Source organism: Diabrotica undecimpunctata, chromosome 3, assembly GCF_040954645.1.
Source record: "Diabrotica undecimpunctata isolate CICGRU chromosome 3, icDiaUnde3, whole genome shotgun sequence".
NCBI classification, from domain to species: Eukaryota; Metazoa; Arthropoda; class Insecta; order Coleoptera; family Chrysomelidae; genus Diabrotica; species Diabrotica undecimpunctata.
Genome location: NC_092805.1, coordinates 76575162 through 76593414, shown reverse-complemented (window position 1 = coordinate 76593414; position 18253 = coordinate 76575162). Strand labels below are relative to the sequence as shown.

At 31.0% G+C, this 18253-nt stretch overlaps 2 protein-coding genes across 2 annotated transcripts; one reads left to right on the top strand and one right to left on the bottom strand.

Annotated features, from left to right (window-relative positions):
- Positions 1–188: 188 nt before the first annotated feature.
- On the bottom strand, positions 189–3155 carry LOC140436924 (uncharacterized). Its single transcript, XM_072526089.1, has 5 exons — positions 2632–3155; positions 2507–2572; positions 2349–2420; positions 2213–2287; positions 189–1816 (listed from the first exon to the last, which is right to left on the bottom strand). The coding sequence occupies exons 1-5, from the start codon at positions 2882–2884 to the stop codon at positions 1647–1649; spliced, it is 636 nt and encodes a 211-aa protein (XP_072382190.1). The 5' UTR covers positions 2885–3155; the 3' UTR covers positions 189–1646.
- Positions 3156–7952: 4797 nt separating this feature from the next.
- On the top strand, positions 7953–18253 carry LOC140435909 (uncharacterized). Its single transcript, XM_072524621.1, has 6 exons — positions 7953–9414; positions 9775–10025; positions 14408–14705; positions 15460–16059; positions 16336–16866; positions 17455–18253. The coding sequence occupies exons 1-6, from the start codon at positions 7953–7955 to the stop codon at positions 18102–18104; spliced, it is 3792 nt and encodes a 1263-aa protein (XP_072380722.1). The 3' UTR covers positions 18105–18253.

Below are 18253 nucleotides of genomic sequence, written 5' to 3'. Positions count from 1 at the left end.
AAATTCAAATATACACAATACCGTTTACAAAAAAATAAAACAAAATATAATTTATTTATTTATTTAATACATGTAAAACAACTTTGTATATGAATTTAGAATAGAATAGAAATATGCTTTATTACCACTGAACCAAAAAGTCAGAAAAATAACAATTTAAAATTTACTAAAATTACATAAATCGTCAATATCACAAAATAAAAGATAATAAAATACACAATGTATTGCAAAATTTAAATAAATTGCAAATTGCATAATAAATCCTTACGAACTAATACGTTTAAGTTTCTGCATGTGATACTCAAATATATATTTATACAAATACTTTAGTTACTTGTACATAAAGCTATTCGTTAAGAAACTCTTTTACTGAATAATATGGTCTTTCAGATAGATAGGTTTTTGTTCTTTTACGGAACTTAAGGAAAGAAGTTGCAGATTTAAGTTGCAAAGGGAGATGATTGTATAATCTTTTTACTGAATATAATATAGATTTCTTTACTAACGCAGTGGACGGGATCAGTAAATACGCATTAAAGTTTGAATTTCTGGTGGAGTAGTCATGATTAGGTCTTGCTGAAAAAACATGTAGGCGTTTACGAATTAAGCAAACAGTTTCCAAAATATATAAAGAAGGAAGACTTAAAATTCCGTGATTTTTTAAGTATCTTCTGCAATATGTTATTCTACCGAGAACAAAAAGATACCGTATTGCTCTTTTTTTTGTTTGTAATTTAAAAACAACTGTCAGATTGGGCAGCTGTTCTAGAACCCCAAAAAAGAAGACCATATCGTAGATGAGACTCGAACAAAGAAAAATATGTTATTTTGGAAGATGCTAAATTAATTTTCTTCAAAACAGATCTTATTGCATAGCAGGCTGAGGCTAGTTTCTTACTTAACAAATCGATATGAAGGGACCATTTAAGATTGCTGACTATAAAAATACCAAGAAATTTTACAGAATCAATGATACTGATCTGGCTATTATTAAGAAGCAAGGATTGAAGAGCTTTGTAGGATAATGCTACTATCTTATCCACGTTAAAAGAGAGTAAATTAGAGTCTGACTAGGTTTTTATTTTAAATAGATCAGAAGTTATAGTTGCATGAAGAATTGCAATATTAGAGTTTCTCCAGGTAATCCTGGTATCATCAGCAAAAAAAAATGTTTCCATCGGTTTTAAGTTGGTGATGTGATTTATAAAGATAAGGAAAAGTAGAGGACCCAATACTGAACCTTGTGGTACTCCACATACAATGCTTTTGTGACTAGAAGCTGTATCATTTGCTATAACTAGTTATTTCCTATTCCCTAAGTAAGATTGGAACCAATTCAAAGAAACACCTCGAATTCCATAGAAATTTTGTTTTTTTTTATCAAAATGTCGTGATTTACACAATCAAAAGCTTTGGACTAGTCACAGAAAACAGTGGCGGTATAAAGATTATTGTGTAGTGCTTGATATACCTCATTTGGTACATACATAGCATCACTGGTACATTTATTACATAAAAACCCGATCTGACTTTGTGATTTTTTACAAATCATTAAATATAAATATAACTCAAACTAAAAGAGCACATAATACACACTATACAAGCATGAATACAAATTAATGACCAAGATGTATTAAGATGACCAATTATGGAGATAAATAGGATACTATGGAACAGATATTTCTTTCCAAAGAGTATTTGTGGTGTAATTGTTTTAATGCTCCATATAATTTTTTCTTTTTAGTGGTAATTGTACCTCTTGATATATTACACTGCTGCAATATTTTCAGTGGTGTGATATTCTTAAGGGCAACACCTAAAAATAAATGTGATGTTAATTTCTTTATTCAATTCTTACAAGGCAAAATTGATTCATTATATTAACCTTCGTGTAGTGGCATTACTGAGTGAGAGACTTGGTAGACTGTTTTTTGATGTGAGTATTAAACAATTTATTGTAAGTACTAGAATGTTTCAGTACCTTCATATATCTTTGTTAGATTTTAGCAATGGGAGATTATAAACACAGGCAAGCTCCTATTTCTAGTTTTTAGCCCCAGCTGGTCTATGACACTGAGGCAACTAAACTTAAAAACTCTAGTATCACTACCAGAAGGTTAAGCAAACTGTTAATTTTATAGTTAATCATATTAGAGAATATTTACAAATCTGCTGATGACAATACAAAATATAAAATTTTAACTACAATTACCTTTTAAATCCTTACTCTCATCAGTTTGTATTAAAATTTCTTCGTTTGGTAACTGTGCATCATTGTGTTCGGCAACTAAAAAGTTTCATAAAATAGTAACCAATTTGAAAATTATTGTTATCTTCGTAATACTTACTACAATGGGGTATCTCAAATGATTGAAACATGTGTGTAGATTGTGCATCTCTACTTGTTGAAGGACTCTCAACTAAAACAAAAAGTTAATATAATAATTTATACCATGATTCATTCAAGTAAAATAATTTTTATTAATTACATATTAGGGTTACTTACTTTCGTTTACATTTGCTTCCACACTCAACATTGAAATACTTCTGATATGTAAATTGGAAGAAGAATCTAAAATCAATCATCAATCAGTTATTTGTTCTCTAATATCAAATATTTATTGGACTCACCATACAAATGTAAGCTAGGAATTGCATTTTTATACAATTTATGGCTCCATGAAGAAACAAACTTATCTTCAAAGTGTCTGTGGCAGATTCGTTTTGTTTTAAAAACTGTCCAGGAATTCATCATATCTAAATTAGGATTTTTTATAACACTAAGCCACTTCCTAAATCTTATGTCTTTATCAGGATTTGGAAAGGCATGTCTAATTGATGACGAATTGGTACATTGTAGGATACATTTATTGTGAAAAACCATATTTAACTAATTATTATTAATCTGCAAAATACTGTTTGAACACCGCCACGAACATTTAAAACACAGATCACTGAGGTAGGTGGTTTGTAATTTACAAACTAATTTGAGGTTAATGCTAACAATAACCCAGAGATATTAAACCAAGTTTAGTTTAATTTCTTTGCAATAATAACCATCAAATTCAAATCAAAATCTGACTATATAGATGCTAATCAATTATTAGCGATTGACAATTATAATTTTTAGTTGTGTTCTAAACCTAAACTGCAGAGTAAAGGTAAAGACAGAGTAAAGCGACATCTGAAGATTTGTATCGGTACTATAAATGACATTTAGTTTAGTTTGACCTTGAGCTACCTACGTGAAACGTCTAGTTACTAGTTATTAGTGGTCTGTGATCACATTCAACTTCAGCATTCAACTTCATTGTCAAATTTAAAAGCTTTTTTAACAAAAACTCATGAACCAGTTAGTGATGCTAAAAATATAATAATTCTAAATCAAATAAACAATTTTCCAAATTTAAATGACATTGAAAAAGGTAAATTAACATATATATCTGGATATGTAGCAAAAAAATTATTAAAAAAAATCAAAAGATGTAAAATATGCAGGGCAGACCTAGTTGGAAAAAAAGATCTGAGTACATATAGCAGAATCTAGATTTATTGATGCAAGAGCATATTGCTGCAATGCATTGTTATATCCAAACTCTTCATATAATCAGTTAGTCATTAAATCAATACAGATTTTAATGGTAATAATACCTCAGATTTGTACAATTAAAGATATTAAATTTAATTTAGTATATCAATTAACAACTCAATTGGAATTTTGTTATGTCTTTAATTGTACGAATCCCAATATGTTGCAATTGTTTGCTGAATTTTTATGTTCTTTTCATATTTTTACTTGATGTGCAAATATTAACAAAATATTAAAAGGAAAGACAGCAAAAAGAACATATGCAGGCAGTATAAATCAATTGGCGCAAAAAAAATATTTAAAGTTGATTTCATGTAATCGAATGAACTATCTTATATTAAAGTCGTCCCAGGAACGCAACTTACCAATATTGGCAATATCATTTTAAAAGTCTTCTACTCTAAAATGTATAATATGGGTCTGAATTGTCAATATGATTGAGTCAGATAAAATTAAATTATTAGAAGAATTTTTTTCACTAAGTAACAAAAACAAAATTTGTATTTTGAGAACGATTTCCGAAGTGGAAATTGAAACGTCAATAAACTTATTTTTAACTTTATTGTGGCTTATTTCCCAACAAAATATTAATTAGTATTTCAAGTCTCACAAGATTAATTTTTCTATGATAAAATAACAGTGGTTTATTTGTGAGCCTAGATATATGAACTCCCTTACTCCTTCGAAAGTATATTTTCCAACCATTAGATCTTCAGGTTTTTCTACTTGATTATTATTTGTGACCTTCATATACTCTTCATGTATATCATATATCTATTAGTGTTAACATGTAGTCTCTTTCTTTCTGCTGCTGCTTTTAATGCTGTGAACGATTGAACCAGGTCCACCCTTCTTCTTGTTATGATATCAAGGTCGTCTGCATATGCTAGTATTTGTACACTCCCATTAATAATCGTCACTCTTGTTGTTATTCCAGATTCTCTAATAGCTTTCACTAAGAACAATCTTGAATACATGGCATGATAGGCTATCTCTCTGTCAAAGACCTATTTATGTCTGGAAAGTTCTTGATATTCCGTTCTGCACTCTAACCTTACACTCAACTGTTGAGAGGGTTGCTTTCACCAACCTCACTAAGTGTATTGGGATATTAAATTCTACCATGGCTTTGTATAGTGCGTTTCTGTCTACATTTTCCTCGGCACATCTAAAATATACATACAAATGATAAGTATCAATTCCATAATCATATGTTTTTTCTAAAGCTTGTCTTAAAAGGAATATTTGATGGATATTTTCCTGAAACCCACACTAATATTTTCCTATTATGCTTTCACAATATCGCGACAGTCGATTGTAAAGAATGTAGGTCACATTTAGCAGGGTAATGCATCTCTAGTTATCACAAACTGTTTAGTTCCCTTTCTTGTGTATAGGTACAATTATACCTATGTTCCAGTATTCAGGTAGTTTCACCTGCCTCCATATCAGTTTTACTAGTCTATGTATACTATAGGTCAGATTTTTTGTGCCATGTTTTAAAAGTTAAGATGGTATGCCATCTAATCCAGGAGCTTTGTTTTCTTTCAGTTTTTGTATTGCTTTGATGACTTTTTCCTCTGTTAGGATATTATCTTTCTCTCTTTCATCTTCCATTTCTTCTAGCTGTATTTCTGCTTCTTGCAACCTCATCTCACTAATTTGCTTTAAAAGTTGTAAATAAATGGGATGTTAAATAAATAAAAATCATGAGCTATGTAAATTCATGATATGTTATTCAGTTATAGAATTTTATTATTAAATGATCAAAGTATATTATACCAATGTAATAAATATATTTTATATCTATTTTATCAGAAACAGCAAATTAATACACATATATTTAGAAAAAAAAAATTGTATAATTTTTTTATATGTCCTTTTCCTTATAACCACATTTGACAGAAGAAATAATAAAAACTTATATATTTTGCAACTTGAGAATATTATTAATATACTCACATTTCCAGTTTGTCTTGTTGCAAATAATTTATGAGTATTACTTACAAGCTTAGTAAGTTATGATATTTTATTTTAATAATATTATATAGTCAGTGATTTGGCAATATCTCTATTTGCTTTTTCATGAGTTTTGTAGGAGACACAAAACCTTTTTTAGGGTCACCTCCTGTTTTTATATGTAAGTTTTGACTTGTTTTGTAGTAAATTCTATGACTTTACTACAAAACAAGTCAAAAAAATATCATATGAAAACAGGAGGTGACTCTAAATAAAGTTTTTCGTCTCCCTACAAAACTTGTGAAAAAGCAGATAGGTATTGTCACATCACTCACAATATGTGAGATTATTCCATTGGAAAATAATAAAATATTTTGAATTTCCCATTAAATTTTAATTAGTACCGAAATGACCCACCAGAGGCGCTAAAGGGATAAAGTTAATACTTGACCATTTGAACAAATTTTCACCTATACATACAGTACACTATATGTACAGTAACTTTTAAATTTTTAGAAATTTTAACACTACTTAATATCTTTAGACCAATGTCATATGAGTCACTACATTCTTGAATGTTTAAAAAATAAAAATATACACTGTCATTCGTCACTTTTTAATTCCACTCATTTAAAGTAATCTTCATGCTGCATTTGTTAATAAAGTTATCAAACGAGTCTATTAAATCTTGTTTGAGAAAGTCTTTTTCCAGTTGTTCCAATTTGTGGTTCTCTTTATCAAAGTGATGTTGTCTTTCACATGGATCACTTCTGTCTATAGGTTTAGGAATAGACATATATGCTGGAAGATTGGGGAAAATCCTATGAATAGCATTTAATTCCAATTTTAGTTTTTCAGACACAACACTCTTTGTCTTTCCATGTATGATGAAGTACTATATCTTCAGAATGAAAATGCTTAGCACACAGAACAGAAGATTTTGTTGGGGTATAATTGTCTTCTTTGATAGCTTTTAATCACTAATTACATAATTGTTTATCTATTCGGAAAGAACATGAGCTTACAGGCCCTTCCAACTTCAGAAGCTTGTGTAATTAGTTTTGCATCGAGGTACACAACAATGTCTTGACATCTGTAACTGAAAAAGAACAATATATTTAAGCTTTTGTGGCATTTCAACTATTACGATATTAACTGGAGAATAAACCCACAGTTGTCGCAAAAACTGTGATTTCATTGCCCAAAGAGTTAATATAACAAAAGAATTAAAAATTACCTAATAAATACTGAGAATAATGAAATTCCACACCTAACCTAACAACGTGTATACTTACATTTGAGTTTATTTCAACCTGTAGTACAATATCAATAATTAGTCGAATAAACGACTAACTTAAGTAACTGACTAGACACATAAAAGCACTTAATATTAATTTAAAAAATAGAATATACAAATAGTTATGGATTCATTTGTAAACAACTGTTTACATTCAAACAGGGTCCTGATTCCTGATTCTAATTGAGATTTCGACTCAAAACATGTCGAAATTAATATCGCACATGCTAAAGAAAAGTGACACTATACGAAATTTACGTATTTTGTACAGATGGCGGCATCTACTACAAAATTTAGAAATACACAATACAATAAAAATATCATTTTTCTAGTACAACTATTGCCGACTAGATGGCAGAAATCCGTTTTGTCATTTTCTGAAAGATGATCTTCTACAATATTGAAAACCGTCATTATGTCAGTGGTGACGAACGTGATTACTACAACTTAACATTCAAATTGTGAAATAACGTCTTCTTCAGTTTAAGGACACTTTACCTGTATCAGTTTTAAGGTTAGTATTGACTTTGCAATTAGGAATAACGTCACTTTATTTTTAATGTCACTATGGCTTTTGGTTTGTAGTATTAATAGCTAAATTAGCCGCTTCCAAAAGCGACATTTATTGTTTAGTGCCACTGTTCCGTATACATCTTGTAAATATAATTGACTTTGTGGTTAGCAATAACGCCACTTTGTCTTTAGTGACATTGTAGCTGTTAATTTATAATATTAATAGCTGCAGCAAGTGCTACCATAGCGTCATGTTTTGTTTAGTGACATTGTTGTTTATACGATTATTTAAATATATGATTACATTTGGCTTTTATGTCGTAATTTACTGCAAACTTGAGACTGTTAATTATTAAAATTTTTAAACACCATAGTTGTGTCGTCGTTTTTTTTATTTGGTTTATTCAATCTATTAATATGAATTTTCATTTGGTAACAAAGATAATAACATACTAATCATATAGATACTAATATAATCATTTTTAAAATCGGTTCTTTGTAAATAAAATCTGAGAAAAACTGTAAAAATAGTTATTTTGACTATAAGTTCACCTTTATGTTTCTGATGCTCAATATTTTCTTTTAGACTTCAGAATGCCGTTTCGTGGACGAATATTGGTAGAGCTAGCTAATAAATCTGTCGATCCACCTAACTCAACACAAATATACAAGAATTGTGATATTGCACATGATCCAATGCCAACGGAAAAGCAAATTATTAACGAGGAGGTTTTACTGTCAACAGCATCTAATGTGGAAGACCCCAATTCAAATACTCCCATATTATTGAATAATACAGATCTAAGTGAACACAATAATAATACTGTGGACAATGTTTCCGATTTTTCTCCAGTGTCAGACGACGATAAAGAATATTTGCCATATTATTCGTCCAACACAAAGAAACACCGTTACAAAAATTTGCTGGCACCATCCAATACAAAAAAACTACGCAGGGCGTCTTCTAGCTCCGACTCCTCTTCAAGCTCTGATACTTCTTCTAGCACCACTTCGTCTTGCACAAGCTCATCTTCCAACTCAGGTTTGTCAACTAGTTCAATATCAGGCACTCATAAAAGCGAATCAGAAGAACATCCCGTTTATGTTGCTACGGAAAACAACATTTCTGTCGAAAGCATTAACATGCGACAAAATGCTCTTGAAAATTATAATGATATTTTAGGTTTGGTACAACCCGACAATCAATTAGCGCTACCAGCAGTTACCCCGTCAAATTTTGCTACAGGCATTGAAAATCTGTCCTCCAAACAAGCAGACGATTGCGTTGTGCCAAAAATAGTTAGAAGACCTGGACAAAGTAGGAAGGCAGTTGCTAAAACATTGAGAAATTCAGGAAAGGAATACCTGTCAGCTTCTCGTAACCGTAGGGTTATACCTGCAAGAAAAATGGGATCTTCATGTACAACTCAATGCCGTTTAAAATGTGCTGACCACATTTCAGAAGAAATTCGAAAACAGATATTTGATAGCTATTGGGCTATGGGATCGCTGACACGTCAGAGAGAATTTATTGCAAGGAGTATGGTACCTGTTATCCCAAAATATCAGTACAAAATGGTTAACAGTAACAGGAAACTTAAACAATCTTTTCATTTGAAAGTAGATACATCTAAGACAGTGCGAGTATGTAAAAATTTTTTTAAGAATACTCTTGGAATATCTGATCGTCCAATACGTACTGTAATATCAAAGATAGACAACAAAGGAATAATTGATACAGAACAGAGAGGAAAACATGGAAAACATGCAAAATTAAATGATAGCTTATTATCTGCTGTACGAAATCACATAAATGGAATTCCACGAATAGAAAGTCACTATTTAAGGCAGCAAACCACCAGGGAATTCATTGATGGAGGTAAAACAGTTTCAGACCTCTATAGAGATTATAAAGAAGATTGTATTAGAAAAAGTCTTTCATTTGTGGATATTCAAATTTATAGAAAAATTTTTAAAACTGACTTTAACATTAGCTTCTTTGTCCCAAAAAAAGATCAATGTGATCTTTGTGCAGCATACAACATCGCTCAAGCAGGTAATAAGGAAGCTCTTCAAGAAAAATATAATATTCATATTTCTGAAAAAGAGAAAAGTCGAGAAGAAAAGAATAACGATAAACTATTGGTATGCGACAATGTAATAGTAGCATGTTACGACCTACAAGCTGTTTTGCCCTGTCCAAGAGGTGATGTCTCAGTCTTTTACTACAAAAGTAAAATGAATTGTTTTAATTTCACTATATCAGCAATAGGAAGAGACCAGACTGAGTGTTTTTTCTGGAATGAGGTAGAGGGCCAACGTGGAGCAAATGAAATAGCAAGTTGTGTTCTTAAATATATTAGAAAGATGTCAGAAATGACTGTATCTACTAACCTCAATATAATTTTCTACTCAGATAACTGCAGTGGTCAACAAAAGAACCAATTTATGATTTCTTTGTACGTTTATTGCTTGCTAACTTTAAAAAACTTGACTTCAATTACACATAAGTTTCTAATAAAAGGGCATACACAAAATGAAGGTGACGCTGCCCACTCTACAATCGAAAGAGAAGTAAAGAAAACGTTAAGGTCCGGTCCTATTTATGTGCCTTCGCAATACATTACCGCAATACGAAAAGCAAAGAAAAAAGGCAATCCTTATACTGTAAATGAATTATGTTATAAAGATTTTTACGATATCAAGGAACTTGCAAATCTAGTTAACTTACAATGAAACAAAGAAGGTGAAACTGTAAAACTGACTGATATTAAAGTAATAAGAATTGAAAGAGATGAAGATAATATTAAAGTAACTTACAAAAATTCGTACTACGAAGACTATAAAGAAATTGATATAGATGGTTCTAACAGGTGTAAAACACGGAAAAATCGACCAATGAATCAGCAGTTCCCATTAAAGCAATTTTATCCCACACGACTTTCTTTGAGCGAATTAAAGAAAAAACACATACAAAGCATGATAGACCAAAATATAATACCTGAGTATTATAGTGTATCGTATTATAATAATATTTTATAATTTTTTCTAATTTGTTTCTGACTTTTTATGTTAATTTCATTCCGATAATTTTTCAACTGTGTAGCCAACGGTATAAATTAAGTTTTTTTATATTTTTAAGAATGTTGTAACTTGTTATTTTCAATAAAAAATTATGTAACTATAAAAATATTTCACTGCTTATACTATATTAAATGATTTTATTAATTTTTTTACTAGTATCAGACTTGGAAACAGAAAAACTACATAATTAAGTGTATAAGGTAATAAATAAGGTTTTTTAAAAAAATATATTTCAGTCACTAACTTTATTTCTAAAGGATCATATTTCGCAACAAAGTATGTCAAAAACTTTAAACGCTGATTCTGTAAAATTGATTATTTTGGATAGTGTCACTTTTCTTTAGCATGTGCGATATGGCGACGTCGAAATGAGACTTTGCGAACCTTGTGGATTTCAGCTGAACTAACCAAACGACGTCACTAGTTTTTGACTTATCGAAATTAATTTCAACTTCAAGAAAGTGGTTGAAATTTCATTTCGAGTCGAAATTAATCTGACATGACTGACTGGACTGGGAGAAGTGAACTTAGGTTCAGTTTAAGTAGGCGGTGTTTTGATCCTTGCAAGGAAAACTGAGGCAAAAAGTATCAATATGGCTGTGTTTTACGGACATTTGCTAGTTTTGGAGGAATTAGAGAGGTTAGATATCCGACGTTCATAACGGAGGATAAGAAGAATGTTACGGGATACTCAAAATTCTTTTTCACTAAGTGATGCTCAATTTAGGCAGTAATTCCGGATTAATAAACAAGCTGCGAATTATTTAATAAGGGTATTAGAACCATATTTGGAAGAAGGTGTTTATGCCTCTAGGATACCCAAAATGTTTAGGGTTAGTATTACTAAGCTGCAGTAAATTTAAAAATATATTAGAATATAACCACTAAGTCAAATCTTAGTGGTTATAACTTAAGGATCTCCCACATCGCCTTTTTTTTTCTTGCCATCTTTTCTTTCAATTCAAAATATAATTGAGAATGGCCAATATTTATGATTTAACAACTCAAACAAGAAAAAAAAGACGTTCACGTAACGTAAACAAAGCAAACATTCAACAAAACAAGCGTAGTGCAGCCAATAAACAACAGGGCCAACCCAAATTTTCAGCAGTGTCAAAATGATAAAGTAAATATCCCCAGTTTTAACTACAATCGAAATGAATGAGAATGGCTAGCGATTGCGACTGTCATGGCGTAGTCGCTTTTAAATTTCGACATCGAAATGAAATAGAATCAGGGCCCGGGACTACCTTTAGATGTTGCCAAATTTCTACTTCATGGCTTGTAACTTAAGGACTTAAGGTGGGTGTGACCACGGTTCCTAGACTTACTACGGTTGCCTCTTCCGACTAGGGTGGGGATGCTTGAGTTACGTCACCAGAGTACACAAGGGGCCTTATTCTTGAATCGAGAGAAAATTTTACTCCCCACTAAGCTAACTCGCTTTTCTGCTCCATCATAATTTCTCTCGATTTTAAAAAGCTGTATTCTTGAATACGGGGAGTAGAAAGGAAAAGGAATGAGAGAAACTATGAACAGTGTTGCCGGGTTTTCGATGAAAATTTTAACCAATCACAAAAGTTAATTATTGACAAAAGACAAGATACTGTCAACCATCAACCTGATCACTATTCAGGGGGGTTCAACTTCAATCCGTAAAATGTAATCATTGAATTACTTACAGAACACACCACCAAGCGCTATTTTCGATAGATTCTGTAGATCACAAAACATTATTGTTTTGTGCTAAAATAACTGTCGTCTGTCGACTCGAATGTCGAATATTAATTGATGTTGATGACTAATGATTGTTTAGTATAGGCAAAGAATATAGACGCTTATAGAAGAGCAGTTCAAATGGGCGATTTGGTTACGGTTTATACTTTAAAAGAGGGTGGCTGCATAAACTCACAGCGTGGTGCCGTGGCCGTCGGCTTAAAACTATCATGAAAATTTCATAATGAAGTATGTAGTTAGGGGGAAGTGGGAAAGGAGTACGAACGGGTAACTTTGCATCTACGCCTAAACAAATTTCGATGCCATTGATTTGCAAACTGTCTTTTTTTTGTTTTTTCACAATAAAATCTTTATTTTCAATATATTAAATTGTTAAATTTTTAATTTTAAAACTTAAAAATGTATGATATTTACAATATTCAAAGTATTTATTTTTTTAATTGTATAACTTTGAATTAAAAATTGGTTTGTTCCAACACAACGAAAAACCGTCACATAACTTTTTATTATACTGTTTTTCTGCCCAGAAATTAACGAAACAATTTTAAAAAATTTCAATTTAAAAAAAAAGTATTCAATGAAACTTTTTACTAAATTATGAAATTTTCCATTTCGCCAAAACTTCCATTTCATCCATAATTTTTCAATAACAACAAAAAGCATTCCTGATTTATTTTTGAAATAACAAAATAAACTTTAACAGTACATTTTAATGAATAGTACCTATATGTGAAAGTTTTTACGCTGTATGGGTACTATTTAATCTTGTTTTAAAATAACAACTAATAGTATCTAAAACATAATTTTCACAATGAATGAATATTGGTGAAATTATTACAATATAGTCTTAAACTGATTTATACTTAAGATTTGTACATATTTCAATTAAAAATTTGAATTATAATAATTTTTCTAAAAAGATTAATTTATTAAAAGTTAAAATAATATTATTTTCTTTAAACAATTTTATAAAACGCAAAAATTTAATCCTATTCTACGACCACGCGGCATCTACATATAAAAATATCTAAACTTGCATTTATTGCCCCACTCTTTCATATTTTAGAAGCAAACCGCTCCTTAGTGGTACCACGTGCAACACGTGCGTTCCACTCGTCCCACTTTTCTTTATCTATGTCACATCTTTTGCTATGCTCAAAAATAACAGTGAAAAATTCTTCTATAAGCGTCTATATTCTTTGACCTAACCCTCAATTTTAGTACAGAAATGTCATGAATGACATTTCTCTCAACATGTTGGATGGAGGTAGCGATACAATTTTTACGTTACGCTACCAAATTTGACAGGCCGCTCCGGAAGTAGCGTATCGGTAGCGGTTTGATTTTGCAGACTTTTACTCAACAGTTGTGGACTGTGGAGCAGCTCCGTCTGCTGAACGCGCCCAATGGTAGAGCCACAGCTGACATGACCGCTCCTTAGTGGTACCACGTGCAACACGTGCGTTCCACTCGTCCCACTTTTCTTTACCTATGTCCCACTTTTTGCTACCTTTCAAAAATAACTGAACAATTCTTCTATAAGCGTCTATATTCTTTGGTATAGACGTGGGTAGAAAGATATTATTTGTTTTAGTTAAAAGTGGTGTTAGATCAAGGAATATCGTATTTATAATTAGAATATTGAAATATCATATTTGGGATTAGAATATTAATTGTTTAGTTAAGGCGTGGTATAAGGATATTTGTTTTTTTTTTTAAGTTAAGTTAGAAGTTATTGTTACATTAGGAAATTTCATTTACTACAGCTGTTTAATATCCAGGTATGTAATATGATTCTAATAATATATAATCAAATATTAAATTACCCTAGTTCGGTTTGGGTTCTTGGATATATTTAAGTGTCCTACCCTGACTTAAAACTGCTGAGCCATCTGGGTTGTTTTGTTCTAATACAGTTTTGTGTCCTAGTCCAAAACTTTGCAACAATCATAGGTAAAACTTGATAGTTCCAGTTCCGAAATATAAAAACTCGTTTAAAAATATTTACTTGAGTAATTGTATCCCACATTAAGTTATAGCTTTAAATGTTTTAGGAAAACATGGGGCCATGGAACAAAAAATGTGCCATAATGGGATGCGAAGATAGGAATTCACCACGGCACAGGTTTCCGTTGCCTAACAAATTTCCTGATCGTTTTAAAATGTGGTTAGAGACCACTGGTAACTCGACTTTGATGATGAAAGACAAACAATTGATTTATAGATAGGAAAGAATCTGTGATGTACATTTTGCAGACCATCACAGAGGGCCTAATAGAACACTTACAGTGTTTGCAATACCCACAAAACGTTGTCCTATAATATCATCATCACCTGTTGAAATACTTACTACTTCTGGTCAAAGTAAAGATGTTAACTTTCCTTCAACATCAGCCAAAGACCATACATATTCGATTCCAACTACAGTTTGCCAAAGTGCAGAGATTCATTTACCGTCAACATCATCTGCAGTGACTTACGAAACACCAAGCACTTGCTTACAAGGGATCACAAGGAAAAAAAAATGTAAGTAATATTTAGATGTTAATAGTTACAGAAACTAATTGGTAGTGACCATCTTGGTAACACTGGTAACTAGAAATGTGTGATTGTGAGAGGTTTTATTTTCTAAATATTGTTTATTGAAATCTATGGTCTTTATTTAGTTAAATTACAACACATTTTCATCAATATACTTAAATGTGTTTTATTAATAAACTATTATGGAATGGAATAATGATATATATCCTGCAAAAGTATGTCATAACACAGAATAATATTAAGTACCTACTAAAAGTATAACACAGAATAAAATTAAGTACCTACTAAAAGTTTTTTAATTTTATCTTTTGGTTTATATTAAACATTGAAGAAAAAAACAAAAATTTGCTGCACAAGTGTGTATGGTGAGCATATTGAAGAAGAGGTACAATTTTTATTTTTTGGTAGTTGACATTGAAGTATATTTGTAATAAGTCTATTTGGGTTAGGCATTTTGTCTTTAAAATTTTAAAATGATTTCTGGTGATGCTGTAAGTGTGAAACAAAGTACAAAATTTACAATAATCTGTAAAGACTTATTCATATTTTAGAGAATATTTGCGTGGCTTTTTGGACAAATATAATTCAGAAAAAACCGACCACAGGTGGGATTTGAACCTAAGGATTACCAGGTTCAAATCCGTAGTGGTCAGTTTTTTCTAAATTATCTAAAAAATTATCGAAACAAGAAACCTATGTTGTACTTATTTATATTAGTAATAAAAACATTTTGTTTCAGTTTCATTTACTTTGCTCAAAGAGTTGGGAGTAAACAAAACAAAAAATCTCACAGTTAGGGAAGCAGCCTTATACAATAGAGCGAAAAAAATTAGTAACAGTTTTTCTATGTATAAAAGAAGAAATCAAAGTAAAAAACGTTTCACTATGGAAGAGACTATTAATAACATGACCAAAGACCTGGATCCCCATGTAGCAAATTTTTTAAAGTTGCAAATAAAAGCCTCAAAATTTAAACCAAAAGGGCGACGGTACAATTTGGAAGAGAAAGTTCTTGGATTGATTTTGCAGAGACAAAGTCCCAAGAGCTACAAGTTATTTGGGAAATTATTTGCAACTCCATCCAAAAACACTTTGAATCATATGCTCAATCGTATTCCAATTGATGCAGGAATTAATGAAACTATTTTTAGAAACTTAAAACAGAATGTAGCCAAATTGAGTAAACGAGATAAAGTATGTATTTTAATGTTCGATGAAATGGCTTTACAACCACACTTGGACCTAAATGCCAAAAATAGAGAATTTGATGGATTTGTAGATTGTGGTGATGAAAGAAATAACAAATTTGCTGATCATGCCCAAGTTTTTATGATAAAAGGTGGGTATATGTTTGTAAAATAAAGAGAGTTTATTATTATTATAAACTGTTCAAATTTTGATTGTTATATACAGTCAGACATATTCATATGTTATGATATCAAGAATTGTAACTTTGCATACAAATTCAATATATTTTAAGTTATATCTATTAAATACTACAAATACATTTTTTATGGGTTAATAGGGATTATGGGTGTCTTATATGTCAGATCTTAAAGGATGAATAAATCTTTTATTATTATTATTATTATTATAGTTGCATCATTTGTTATAGGTATTACAAAAAAATGGAAACAGCCAGTTGCCTACACATTCTCACAAGGAACCACTACTACAATTGATTTAGTTAGGCAAATCAAGGGAATTATAGTAGAGTGTGAAAAAGCTGGTCTTACAGTAGTTGCCACTGTGTCTGATCAAGGATCTACAAATGTAGGAGCCATAAATTATTTAGTAAAATATAATGCCTCCCAAGAGAATACATTAAAAAAAATAAAATTGTATGAAATAAATGGTCACCCAATAGTGCACATATATGATCCTCCACATTTACTAAAAGGCATTAGGAACAATCTTATGACCAAAAAATTGTTTTGGAAAAAAAATAACAATCTTGTAATAGGCGATTGGGCTGACATTGTAATGACCTATGAAATAGATAATGATATCGGAAGATTTAGAGCACTGAACAAAATTCATAAGGGGCACGTTTATGCCAAATACATGAAAAAGATGAAAGTTTCTCATGCCGCTCAAGTTTTCAGCCATACGATGGCATCAATTATGAATCTCTTTTTACGAAAAGGTAAGTTTTACACAGTATACAAGAACAACTAAGTACTAACTTCACATTTATTACTGATTGTGCTGCTTTTAAAAGTATTTAAAAATACTTAATTTTCAGTACTTCACATATTGTTACATACTTTCACTTAAATAGTAAAATTTTAACACAATTTATTTATTTGGATCAATATAAAGTTTAGTTGCCAATGGGTTTTTTCCATCTGATTCAACACATCCAATTGAACTACTTTAACTTGAAAATGTAACTTTAAACAGTCACAATTAAATTTTTTATTAGACGCAGACCATTAAACTGACATTTTCAAGCAGACATAGTTCCATAGGATTTGTTTAATGGGATGGAAATGGCGCATTGAAAATATACTCTATAACTAATAGAAAGGTCCGCACGAGGAAGTTTTATGGAAAAATAACATTACCTTATAAAATGTGGTAGATATTTATAAGGTAATGTTATTTTCCAACATAACTTCCTATTTTGCAGACCCTGGCTAATGTAATTATTTTACAAAATAAATTTTGTTGCATATTGAAAACCATTACTTTTTATTGTGACATGGGAAATAAAACAAACATCATTTTTTAGGTGTATCTTCAAATGATGGCAAATTAGTGCTACAGAGAAATTCTCTCGGAACTGTTTCTGTACTACAGTTTTTTGATTCCCTTTTTGATAGTGTTAATGGACACACATTGTATCCAAGTGCAGGGAAAAAACTGAAATGTGCTGTCAAAGAAGGAAGTGGGCATATCAATTTTTGGAATACGGCCAAGCAGCATCTCAGTAAGATGCATTTTTTAAATAAAAAAAACCAACTTGTTAGGGTACCTTCCCTACATAACTGGGAGGTGACAATTAATGGACTGGAACATCTAAGCCACTATCTGAGAGTAAAGCACGAAATTTCCTTTTATAGACCAAGAGATGTTAATCAGGACCCCCTGGAAAATTTCTTTGGGCAAGTTCGACAGCACGGAGGGAGGAATGTTAACCCTACCGTGCAAAATTTTAAAAACCATTTTAAAACATTGTTGGTCAACAATATGGTTAACCGGCATTCATTGTCTTCCAATTGTGAAAGGGATGGATCAACAGCGGAGTCTTTGATCAATGGTGTGAGACATTTAGTAACACAGGGTGTGGAAGAGGAATGTAATGAAGAAAACCTCAATATTACCGAATTTGAGTTTTTGGTTTTCACCTACCATGAATCTAATTACTTGGATAAGTTCTGAAGCTATTTTCTTGTGGCATTTTAAATTAATTACTATTTAACTGGGAATAAGCCACAATTAAAGGTTAAAATACGTTTATTGACGTTTCAATTTCCACTTCGGAAATCGTTCTCAAAATACAAACATTAGTAAATTAAACAAATTTTGTT